The 13,144-nt window shown below is 40.6% G+C and overlaps 1 protein-coding gene across 3 annotated transcripts in view; it reads right to left on the minus strand.

Moving 5' to 3' along the window:
* ECE2 (endothelin converting enzyme 2) overlaps nucleotides 1-13,144 on the minus strand; it is a 275,238-nt gene that overhangs the window by 40,448 nt on the left and 221,646 nt on the right. For all 3 annotated transcript variants that reach the window (XM_069212964.1, XM_069212966.1, XM_069212965.1), the window contains exons 9-11: nucleotides 11,543-11,685; nucleotides 6,973-7,087; nucleotides 602-712 (exon numbers count right to left, since the gene is read on the minus strand). In XM_069212964.1, the coding sequence (XP_069069065.1) occupies nucleotides 602-712; nucleotides 6,973-7,087; nucleotides 11,543-11,685 (369 nt within the window). The remainder of the gene's footprint in view (nucleotides 1-601; nucleotides 713-6,972; nucleotides 7,088-11,542; nucleotides 11,686-13,144) is intronic.

Here is a 13,144-nt window from a genome sequence, read left to right on the forward strand (position 1 = left end):
TCCTTTTTTGGGGGGTTCTGAGTCCAGGAATGCCAGCATTTTAAGGGAGCCCGAGTACCTCATGGGGGTTGGTGCCACCTTGGCATTGCATTCTCCTCCTGCTGGGTTCTTTAACGCGTTTACTCATATTAGCAGCATGCAAAATTTTGCAAACTGTGGCAGATGAACAACCAGTATCATAGTGTGATGGTGGCCCTCTTGTTCTGTCATACAAAGTCACTGTGTGCACCTAAACAGAAGATCACTGCTTTTTTCTTGCTTTCCCTGTGCTCCACTAATTTACACAAGCTGCAGCAGCATTGTGTACAGAACCTAAACCACATGTGTTTTTATTTAATTTTGTTATGATCCTATACTTGCCTTTAGATCCGTTTGTGGTTTCGAGGACAACAAGAAAATCTCACCAGACCCCTTCCCTACAGGACTTCTAGGTTAAGCAACCCCTCAGGAATTCTCCCAAATTCCTAACAGACGAACACACTATTGCTTTCTTCAGGGTGCTAATCTGGGCTGATATGAATGGCCAGCTATGAGGCTGAGGAGAAATCTGGCAAACATCTTTACAGCTGTAAGGGGATAGGCACATGCATAACAGACTTACTATCTCTTTGCTGTCCTTGTCGAATGTCGCTTTCACGAAGAGGGATCCTAAGGCAAAGCCTAGCGTATCATCTGTGTTGGAGATGCAGGTCTGCCAGCGAGGTGTACACGACTGATGGGGAGAAAAAGGGAACAGGCCTTGTTATTCTTCTCCAGAGTCATCACCCTTGCAAATACTGGGATTACGGGCTCTCTAATTCTTACCAGCCCAAATGCAGGCTCTACTCGAATTTGTAAAAAAATAGAGTTTCTTGTATTGTGAAACTTGTCCTTCCCTCAGTGTCCCTTCCACCTTGTGAACGTGAAAGGCTGAACACCTTTGTGCATTTGTAGAGAGTTTGTTAAGCCCCACATCAAAAAAAGCCTATTCACAAGCACTGGAAATGCCAATTAGTCTGGATTATGAATGAAAGTACCTTTGTCTGATTATTGGTTTTAGGCACTTAATAAGTCATCATGCATGCACACTGTCACTGACCTTTGCATTCCTGCATCCACTTTTGGACTCATTCTTGCATGTATCCTCTGACACAACAGCAGTAAGCCACACAAGCTTAAAACATATGCAAGGTAAACTAAAAGTATACAAGTAGAAAAAGGAAAATATGCTGCTGTCTAAACACGGGTAATGTATAATTGTAATAATAATGAAACTAGAAATAACAAAGGTATCTGTCTGTTGAAGTATTGTACATAATCTATTGTTGATTTAAACTGCCACAATGACTGCTACATTTAGAATCTACGTGTTGGCCATCTTGTTATGGTAAAACAGTTATACACCGTAGAAACCACATGCCATAATGGATGCCTGGTTTATAGAAAGATGCCACGTGGGATGCAGTGCACTGCAGATGAAATGAGCAGCAAGCAAACAACCTGTTCACACCGCCCAGAGAGCTGTAATGTCTTCATAAGAAAAAATAAAATAAAAAGAAGAGAAGAAATGAAATGAAATAAAATAAAATAAAATAAAATGAAATAAAATAAAATAAAAGGTGAACTATAAAAGGAATAATATGAAAATGAAAGATCTGGCCAATCTGTCCTGACACTGAATCACATTCATTTTCACTTGGATGTGCCAATGTGATCAGAAACTGCCATCATTCACACGGCAAGAGAAACAATGACTGATGTGGAGTGAACAATTACCCCGACAGTATGCTATTATGGATGGAAATCGAGTGTAAATAAAACTAGGACAAAACAATGGAGGTAGAAGGCTGGCCCAAATGCCCTCTGTGTATCTCTAGGCCTATATATATGTATGTATGTATTATTTAGTGTTTTTTAATTAAAACAGCAGCTAAGCCTGTCAAGCCTTCGTTAGAGAAATTAGTAAGAATGATTTCAGTGGAAATCTTCCACTGTCGGGGCATGTCAAAGGGGGTAACCACCGCCAAAATCCTTCCCTACAAAGGTAATCTGAGGTTTCACATAACAAAATACATATCTGTAGGCTTTAATACAGACTAATAATACTCCACTCTTAACTATCTACGGATTTTAACTTATGTTTTTCATAATCTATACACCAGGCCTGCTCTTTTGACATAACATTTGATTACAAACCATCAAGCCTATATCTTTTATTATTTGTCACTAGAACTAACTCAGTCCTGTGTATTAAGTACAAGCTTCGCCAGGAGCAAAAGAGTACAATATAAGCGCTCTTCTTAGTGGTAGCAACAACTTCAGCCCAATCAAGTCATCTAACCAGGGAAATCGCTATGTGAGTGGAGCCCACGCCATTGTCTCAGTGGTACGGTGAAAGCTCTTTTCTGTTGATCACATAAGGTTAGTACTCTAAAAATCTTTTTATGTTGATCACATAAGGTCCAGGGACAGCTGAGCTGTCATGGCAGGCCTAAACATGCATGTGGAGTGCTGTAGCCCTGGGCATTCCATACGGCTCTCGAACACACAACTGGTCTTGGAGGTCTAAAGTTAATAATGGATTGAGTGAGGTCTGAGCTGCTGCCAGAGAAAAACAAACACCGTAGATTATCTACGAATCTAAGACACTTTAACAGCCTCATATGTATGTCCTGAGGTTCAAGCTCCATCCCATTGTAACCTTGATACTTTGTGTGTGTTAGCGGGTGTTCTCTAGACAGCAGTACTACGGCTGGATCATGGAGCTGGGCAAGGAAACAAAATAAAAATCACAGTTGCAAAGAGGAGCAAGCTTTTTTCTGTGGAAGCACACAACTTCGGTTCAATCAAAACATGTACTCTTGTTAACAACATGTGGGAGGATCCAAAGCCCCCCTCTGTAGTACTCCTTTAGGCTTATCCCATTGATTTGGAGGCTGTTGTGCTGTCAAGCCAGATATAAAATTGCACATCTTACCAAAAGAAGTGGCACACGATGATGTGAGGGATCCTTTAATCTTACAGAGGCTAGGCCTGAGCTGAGTTGCGGCACATGGCATGTGAAATGCAAACTGTTTGCTATGTCTACAGTCCTTTCAACACTCTGGCCAGTTTCTCCTCTTTGGGGTCACACTGGAATATCTTCCCTAATTCGGCTAATAAAATCTCACTCAGCCATCCAGGCACATTAACTCTAAGGGGGGATTCAGGGAATCTGTCTCCAAGTCACTAAGGTCACAAATATTGTTCGCAAGAGAGACATCATATTGACTCTTTTCATAGACTCCTGGGCTCCTTTCGCTAAGGATTCCAGGTTGCTTGTCCACCAGCAGACAGGACATGAGTGTCAACCTGTAGCATATTGGCAGGCCCTGGAGTGCATTATAATGCTGGCACACACAGCTGCTGATCACAGGACAGGCTACACAGCTAAAGTGTAAACTGGGAGGAAGTACCTGCTGCTTCAGTTCTGAGCCAGCAGGATGCTGGCCTGTTACAATAAGACGTATCTCTGCTGTGAGCTTGATGAGGCCTTGATGTAGGAGGTTTCACCATCATTGTCTCCTGGGAAACATCATTAGCCTTTCAAACCAATGCAAAATCCTATAATCACAACTACAATACTAGAACGCCCATTTAAGGTATGGAGACATTTTTTATGCTTTAATCTGGCATTACCATTTGTGAAAGCTGAATTAATTACTAATAAATGCAGATTTATTAACTGTTAAGAATTTACATGAACTAGGATAACGTAGAGTAAAATTGTGTGTCATGGAAAATGTGTCCATGGATGTGGCCACCATGAGCGAATGAAAAGTGATTATGAATATGCGTTTATAGTTAAATGATGTGTACATGTAGTAAATTATATTAATAAGATGCATTAACATATTAGTGTCATGTATTTTCTTACAATTTATATTAGGCATTGATAAATCATGTAGTTTAGGCCTACTTGAAAGGGCTCACGTTAAACTGCTCAGTAGTAATAATTAATTAAATGTACATGTTCTGTGAAAGCCGAAAATTAATATTGTCTTGTGTTCACACAGAGTTGACCAAAGGATTGATAAATGTATTAGACTTTCTCGTGAGAACTGCCTGTAAAAATGTCTTACACTAGAAAGTGTAAGTTTGTAGGTATGACGCGTGAGAAGAAGATGTTCCCAGGACTGAACAATGGCCGCACTGACTACTGCTGGGATTGCAACAAAACAGTTACCTGACAAACCTGACAATGGGAACAGGAGGAGAGGAGTCAATCATCAACATGTGAAAGACTATATTTTAGATTTATAGAGTAATGACTATTGGTCCTCCTGTACTCCTGTGTACGATTTTCTAACCAATGACGGAGACTTTAACTTAGCCCAACTACACAGAGGGAGGGGAGTCTTATTCTATTCTGTCCGAGGAGCTGAACAGTTCCTGATGATTTATTTCCTGTCCCTGACTTTATTTGCTTATGCTGATCCCTTAGATATTGCTTCTTAAATGGTTCAGATAGCTTAGAGTCCCCGTCTCTGAACCATTCCCTTTCAATGTCCCATTGCTGATGCTGATCCAACGGATGTCCATCTGACGAAGAGACCGCATCTTGCTGACTCATTGAGGAAAGGTATAATGAAATGTTATTCTTTTATGCTGTATTTGTGTTTTCTTTTCAGGTACCAACCGCTATTTAGATAGAGCCATAGCTAGACGTTTTCCAAATTACTTTGACAAAACTGTTTTAGCATGAAGCCCAAACATGCCATTATAATTTGAAGGTTAGTTAGTACTGCCCGAATGTTAACAATTATCATTAACCAAGAATTGATTCTGTTCTTCTGGTGAACCTAGATGTATACTATTTCTGTCTTTCAGTTATTACTGTTATTGATTTGTACTGTATTTCTTGAGTGTCTAGTTAGCTTTAGCTAAGTTAAGATTCTTCAGACGTTTTGGTCAACCTGTGTTGTTTGGCATTTGGTTTTGAGACAAATCTATGTGACACTAGCATTGTTAACCAGGTAAATAAACATTTTAACTTTACCAAAGGTGTGGTTATCTATGGCCAAATGGGTCATTGTGCGTAAAGATTATTGACTCAAAGGTATTTGATGTTGTTTATTGATTAGGATGTTGTATTAATGATGAAGTCATGATTTATTGTGGAATCACTCTAAGCGTAGTCAAAAGGTCCGTCGAACCTCTAATGCGTCCCCTTATCAATTAACTTATAAAAGACCAAATAAGGATAGACACGCTCACACACTGAATGCAAATCCAGGTAGGACTATGTCGTATGACTTCAATTGATCTGGCTTTGCATGGAATAATTGGGGAGGGGAGTGGTTTGTGCTGTTCCTATCCCGTTTCTCCCTTCTTGAATAACTCATCGTGGTGTTGGTGCTACGTGGTGTAAAGCCATTCAGCACTACACCACAGTAAACTCCTTTCATGCACAACTGTTAATTGACTCTGCCATCTGAGTTGCTTTGCATCATGTAGCACCTGAGCTAAAGCAGAGTGTCATGCCAAGGTATCGGGAAGATAGGAGTGAACTAATGGGATGAGATAAGACGAATATGACTGGCCTCTAAAAAGGAGACTGAGGGGGTCATTTGGATGCTGGCAGATGGTCCTGATGTACTCCAGCGGGGAACTGACCATGTCCTGTGCTACCCTGAGTGAGGACTGTCTGCTGTATTTAAAGATCACCACACGACTGGCTGTGTAAGCACTTTATAGGCACTGTGGTGCTGACCCTCCTACCAACAAATGACTGCTGAGTGGGCACCACGTTTAAAGCATCCACTCTGAAAACTTTTTAATTAGGATAAAATCAGCTCAGAAATTAAGAGTTTGTATTCTCTAAACAAAAAAAAAGAATGGTGTGATGTAATGGCATGGCAGACACTGACAGGGAAAAGGAGAGACAGTCAACACAATCTAAATAGGACAGAACGACCATCACTCTAACCCGGCGGCCCTTTACTGATGAGCTGCCAGAGCACACGTTTATATAGGAGTAAATGCGGAACTTCCCTCAACTCTAACTCGAGCAGGAGAGCAGTGAATTTGACAGGTTGGGAACACTTAATTTGCAGCAGTCCATTGGTTCTATCCAATTCTAAATGAGGCCTAGGGTATCTTTAAGTTAGGAGAGATATGGAAAGGTAACCTTCAGAACGGGATGATCCCAAGAGCAACACTGACGCAGAATTCTACAACCTTGCCTGATGGTAATAGGGTGAAAGAAAGATATGACCATTGTTGAAGAAGGTATAGTTTGGCAGAAAAATAACAAGAAAGACTTGTGTGATGGGGCAAGGCAGTGCAACCGGCTCAGTTTCTTGATAGGTGTCAGCATAATAGGGATCCTCAATTTTCTGGTGGGGTTAAAAATGGGTCAGTGACATAGGACTGGTTCAATTACATAGGCAGAAGCCTGTGCAGTTGGCTGACGTAGCCTTTTGAGGACGTGTAGGGCAACGAGTGGAAAAGGGGCATGAGGCAGTAAAAAAGCATGGATGACAACTTTTCAAAGCAGCATATGTCCAGGTGTGCCTGATTCATGCCAGATTTTGAGCATCACCACATAAGATACATTTACAACAAACCTAAATGGAATTCATTTACAAAATCAGTATTTCTTGTGAACACCCGGCAAAGATGAGGACTTGTGTTGGACCCTTTCGGTTTACATCTATGAGATACTCTGTTTTCTCCGAGAAATTATTCAGCAGGACAAAAACCTTCATCTTCTTGGGCAAGGGAGTGCTGTCATGTATACAAGAAGTATATGCTCTGGAGAAGGTAAGTTAGGAGAGCTTATTTCTAGTAGAGGCTGGGCAACAGGACGAGAGACCTCGCTTAAAGAGGGAGGCTCAGGTAAATGATAAGTTCCGTGTTCTGTGATTAGTCAATCAGCAGGAAAAGGTCAGTTTCCAGGTGAGGTATGTTTTTTAGAAGGTACAAAGGATTACAGAATAAATTTGCTCTCACCTTTTTTGTGCCATACAGCACCTCCAGAAGCTTCTCCTGGGCTGTCTCGAAGCGGGAGTCCAAACTGGAGGCCATCTTCTGCACTAGGTTCCACATCATATAATTGTTCAAGATACTGAAATTAGAGCAAAGAGATGCATTGCAGAAACATGTTGGCAAGTGCCTTTGAGAGGTGAAACCTGTTAATAGGTTACACAGAGTTTGTGATTGATAAGAGTGTCGCTATGAATATATGTTAGAGAGAGTCAATACAGGATGAGGACACAACCAAGGAATCAATAATCACCAGTGAAGAACGCCAGCAGGAACCAATGTATAGAGCAAGCAGGGACAGCTACCACAAATCTCAAGGGGGTGGGGGAGTGCAGACGGGGGAAATAATTAAAAGAAAAAAAAAAACGTACCTGTCCTGTCACTGCCGCCTCGCTCCTCTTACCGCTCCTGGTGGCGTCCCAGCAGTCCCTGGGACACCAGCACAGGTTCTCCACACAATCCTGGTGCTGCTCTCATGCTGTACTTGGCATGAGAGCAGCAACAGGATTGGTCTGAGTGACTTGGTCTGCTCCTCAGACAGTGCATTGGAGTCTGTGCTGTTTCTCCAACCCGGCTGTGCAACACAGTTGGGTCGGAGAAACCTAAGTGCGCATGTCAGTTTGTCTAGCCTAAGGCAGACGGCCAAACTGACATGAGCACTTAGGTGCACTACACTCCTCCCATCCCCCGCCTCCATGGCCCAGCCCCAGCCCTCCCTGCACACGCTGCTGAGCCAGCAACTGAAAAATAAAACAATAATAAAATATAGTTTTATTTTTCAGGTGCTTACTCTCGCAAGTGGGGCAACGCTCCTTCGCCATTGCAGAGGAGCCGCCGCTGAGACCAAGGTCAATGCACGGTCATCGATGGATAGCATCAGTCAACCGAAGACAAGAACAGCTTTCAGTGCTTATAAGATTAGATTCATTGTATGTCTGATGCAGGCAAAAATGTCTCCTTGTTTCCCATATTTCAGTGTATCTCAATTAAAACACTTTGATTTTCCGATCACTATTTCAATTAAGTTGGACTGCTTTTCCTGTATGAAAAATGTAACCCCTATTGTACCACCCATTCTCTCTTCCTGAAATCTCATCTTCTAATAGTTGTCCTCAAATGTAAATGGCATCATGCTGGAGACTGTCAATGTTTTGTTCTTTGTCCTATCACTAAGATGTTTGTTGGTGAGGAGTGGTTTCTTTATCAGACACCCACAGGGCCGGCGGGTGCAAGGCAATCAAGGCAATGCAGAATTCAGAGTACCACACTCTGATAAGGGGAGATTGTAAGTATGAAAATAAGAATGCACTCTCACAAATAGGAAAATGTATAGAAGGGGTTTCTGAGATGATGATGCCCACCCAGTCTGGCAGACCTCGGCTAGTGTCATACTAGAGATATCACTGACTTGGAAGATGCACATGCACTGACCATACTTGCTCTATGTATAGTGTATTTTAGTGATCTGGAACAAGGTTGACTACTGGTTGCCTAAGTTGTTTCTCAAACCATAATCTCCAGGCTACTAGTTGTGGTCTCCTCTACTTCTCTGGACAAGAGCATGGCCAGGGCTGAGAGGGATTTATGGCATTCTTCTGTCTGTGGTTAATAGAACGTGGTACCAGAATATCGTAGTCAGAATCTCGTTTACTTAAATATTGAGTCCTAAATATCATTTACAAAAATCTTTCCCTTTAGAGAAAATGGGGCATTTTTCTAAACGATATTAAAGACAGGATATTTATGTCAGATGATATTTCTGTATACAATATTCTGACATTTAACCTATGAGTGATATAAATGCCTGATAACTCAATTACCAGGAATTTCTGCTGCTCTGCTATACTCTAAATGAACCCCCATTTCTATGGAGAACTCCACACATGAAGGTATACATTTTAGAAGTAAATGTGGGAGAGCTGGAGGGAGTGCCTTGAAAATGGTAAATACTAATAAATAGGAGGAGTTAAGTAAGGGGTAAGGTGGAGTTTAGGGAGGGGTTAAGGAAGGCCATGCACCAACCTGTGCTTCTATAGTTACTACAGCCCAAAGGCACCCAAACCGTAGTAAATGTACTCCAGCTCAGAGCTAGAGTACGTTCAGCACCACACAGGGCCAATCACTAGTGTGGCTGCACTCTCCTATGAAACGTAATGGAGACAGGGATTTGAAATAAAAGTCTATTGGGACTAATGTTAAATTATTTTAACGGCTTAAAATTATTAATAAATTTAATTTAATGCTAAAAATATATAAATGAAAGATGACTATTAATTCATTATACAATATTTTAATAGCAATTTTTACATTTAAAAAAAATGTAAATTTAATTTTTGAAAAAAGATTATATTAATTTAAATTAATTCTATGCATAACGTATAATAATTGTTTACTACATAATAATTAAATATAAGCTTTCTTTTTTTAGGTTGGTGTTTTTATTTAATCTTAGGAAAGATCCTCATAATTTAATTTAATATTTTCAAACCAATTAAATATCTATTTCAAAATTAAGTTAATAATGCTATAGCAAGATTCATTTTGTTCTACATTTCTAATACATTTTTCAAATTAACTTACATTTATATTTATCATCCAAAAATGTCACTACATTTATTAAAAACTTTAAAGAACTTTTAATCATTTCCTTATACTTTACCAGAGGAAAATCTCCACCCAGGTGACAGAGATCTCTGTCTACATGTGAAAGGTTGTTAAAGCTAGCAACATCATAAACTCATAAATTAATCTCCATCCCCTGGTTTCTGGGGGTGGACATATTTAGGCATGCACCTTGCAGCAAATTTGCAATTGAAAATGGTGAATAACCTAAAAAAGCAAATTTACTACAAAGTGTAAGAGCAAACTTACATGTGCAGATTTACTTAACCTTTGTGAATTGACCTCATTCTCTGTAAACTTTCTGTAGCCTCCTGAAAGTCGTTTACCTGAGTCCACCAGCCTCACCCCAGTGTTTTATACTGAATGTTTCCCACAAGTATCATCATGTGACGGAGGATGAAGTGGAATTTTAATAAGGCCCTCCTTCTACGTGGATAAAAACAACCAGCCTAAAATTCTAGACCTGAAACGTCTGTATGTACCAACATGTTTCAGCATTTCTCTCAGCCCTAAGGGATTCATGCATTCATCAGGCCTTTGAGGGTTCTTTATACAGTCAGTGCCATCAGTACATAAATGTCATCTATGGTTAAAATATAGCCAAAGGAAATCTAAATGAAGTAGAAGGAGAATTTAGGAATTCTGCTAAAGGGGACCAGGAGCACCCTTGCAGACTACGCTCACATCCTAACTACGACAGTTGCACCTGTAACCTAGTCATCACACTTTTTTATGGAAAAATGAATGAATGACCTAATAAATTAATCATTATATAGTGCTCAAACAACCATGGTTGTCATGGTGCTGTCTAGTCCCTCTATACAGAGGACCCCCTATATCAGAATTTCCTATTTTCGCGATTGAGTAGATGCAGATGCCATGACCTTCATACTCTTGGTGTTTTAAGATGGGGCTGAATAGAAGGACTCTTTGTATGTAATGATTCCCCTCCACCTCAGTATCTTTACTGAGCTGACCAGAGGCAAGCATCTCTCAAATCTTCTGTGGATCAGTCTAGTTAGTACCACTGTAGGTGTGTTTCCGCAGTCCTTCATAAGTTAACCATCTTGAAATGCTCAGTGAAACTATGTTGGACTGGAAGTGATCCAAAGGCTTTCAGAGGCAAATGGAATAGAATCCTGGCCCTCTTTTCTGAGCAAGGATTACCTTCTTAAGCTTCCAATTTTAAAATCACTTTGAATCTCCAAGATCTAAGCAGGCCAGTTACACACCGCTTTATTTTCCATTTATAACAATGTGTAATGGGAAAGATGCAAATGCCCGACTGCCTTCCCTGAGCTAAAGTGAAAATAAGACTGTCTGACTGGAAACTGGAACCTTCAAACAAGAAGCAAGAGGGAATAGATACAGAAGGAAACACATAGAGCCCCAAGCCAGGAAGAAAGTGGAGCAGGCAGATCCACAAACCCCATAGAACTGTTCAAAATGCCTATTATAACTTGAATGGAAATGTAGCAGATAAAATTAGTTTGCTCACCTATTTTAAAGCCAGTAATCAGAATAAATTTAAAGTGCCCTTTATTTACCTCAGGACTAGCTAGTGACACTTTTCTTTGTGACAATTCTGCCTCATCCAACATTTACACTTGAGAATTTACTACAGAAGAACTAGTTCTTTACTCCAAACCTTAGATGCCCCACCATCGTTTTTGTGCTAGCACACAAATGTTGCATTCCCACATCACACATAACATCAAACATCACACAACACTTAATCACAAAATACTTAATGCCGCACAACATATATAATCGAAAATATCACACCACATATAATGACACACAAAACCATATAATTCATAACTTCATGTCATTCTGCATCAGTTCATCAGAGGATAGCACTTCTTAAGCTCTTCCTGATCTCCAGTGACACCTCCCCCTAGACAGACCATCGTACCTCTTGTCAGTGGTGTTGATGAGATCTGACACCTGCTGCAGGTACTCCTTTCCGTAGATCACCACTGGCTCTGTGTCATTCAGGTCTAGTGGGGATAGTGCGAAGGATATGTAATCCATCCAGTCGATGGCTGGGGCCAGGAACTGAAAACAAAAGTCAGAAAGTTGAATACTGAGATGATGATGGGCAATACCTGAGGAAAGTGAATTGTGGTAGAACACACGGGGCATCACATGGGACGGCACTGGGCACAGACCTGTAACAAACTATGAGCCAATGCATGAATAAGAACCACAGAGAACTTTAAAGGAATCTCTGGCAGAATGAATAAGTGTTTCATTAAAAGATTTTGTCATTTTAAAGAATTTTTGTCAGATGAAATAATGGACTCAAACTTTGAGTAATAATTGGATGAACTCTTCTAACCCATACAGTGTGTCCAAGAGAATGTGGTAAGGAAAATGTCACTTACCCAGTGTACATCTGTTCGTGGCATTAGTCGCTGCAGATTCACATGCTGTGCATAGTCCGCCGTCTGGTGTTGGGTCGGAGTGTTACAAGTTGTTTTTCTTCGAAGAAGTCTTTTCGAGTCACGAGACCGAGGGACTCCTCCTACTTTGGTTCCATTGCGCATGGGCGTCGACTCCATCTTAGATTGTTTTCCCCGCAGAGGGTGAGGTAGGAGTTGTGTATGTTAGTAATAGTGCCCATGCAATGGAATGAATAAGTATGTACAAAATAAAGGTTAAGCTAATATATTTACAAATGTACAAATGTTGGAGATTACTTCCAAATGGCTACAGGCTCCCGGGGAGGCGGGTGGGCGCATGTGAATCTGCAGCGACTAATGCCACGAACAGATGTACACTGGGTAAGTGACATTTTCCGTTCGGTGGCATGTGTAGCTGCAGATACACATGCTGTGCATAGACTAGTAAGCAGTTATCTCCCCAAAAGCGGTGGTTCAGCCTGTAGGAGTGGAAGTAGTTTGGAATAATGTTCTTAATACAGCTTGACCTACTGTGACTTGTTGTGCAAATAGCACGTCTACACAGTAGTGCTTAGTAAATGTGTGAGGCGTAGACCATGTTGCTGCCTTACATATTTCGTTCATTGGAATATTTCCTAGGAAGGCCATGGTAGCGCCTTTCTTTCTGGTTGAGTGTGCCTTTGGTGTAATAGGCAGCTCTCTCTTTGCTTTAAGGTAGCAGGTTTGGATGCACTTAACTATCCATCTGGCTATACCTTGTTTTGATATTGGGTTTCCTGTATGAGTTTTTTGAAATGCAATAAATAGTTGTTTTGTTTTCCTAATTGGTTTTGTTCTGTCAATGTAGTACATTAATGCTCTCTTGATGTCTAATGTATGTAGTGCCCTTTCAGCTATTGAGTCTGGCTGTGGACACTGGTAGTTCTACTGTTTGATTTAAGTGGAACGGTGAGATAACCTTTGGTAAGAATTTTGGATTGGTTCTTAGAACTACCTTATTCTTGTGTATTTGAATAAATGGTTCCTGTATAGTAAACGCCTGAATTTCACTTACTCTTCTTAGAGATGTAATGGCAATGAGAAATGCAACTTTCCACGTTAGGTATTGTATT

The sequence above is a fragment of the Pleurodeles waltl genome, chromosome 11 (genome assembly GCF_031143425.1).
Source record: "Pleurodeles waltl isolate 20211129_DDA chromosome 11, aPleWal1.hap1.20221129, whole genome shotgun sequence".
NCBI classification, from domain to species: domain Eukaryota; kingdom Metazoa; phylum Chordata; class Amphibia; order Caudata; family Salamandridae; genus Pleurodeles; species Pleurodeles waltl.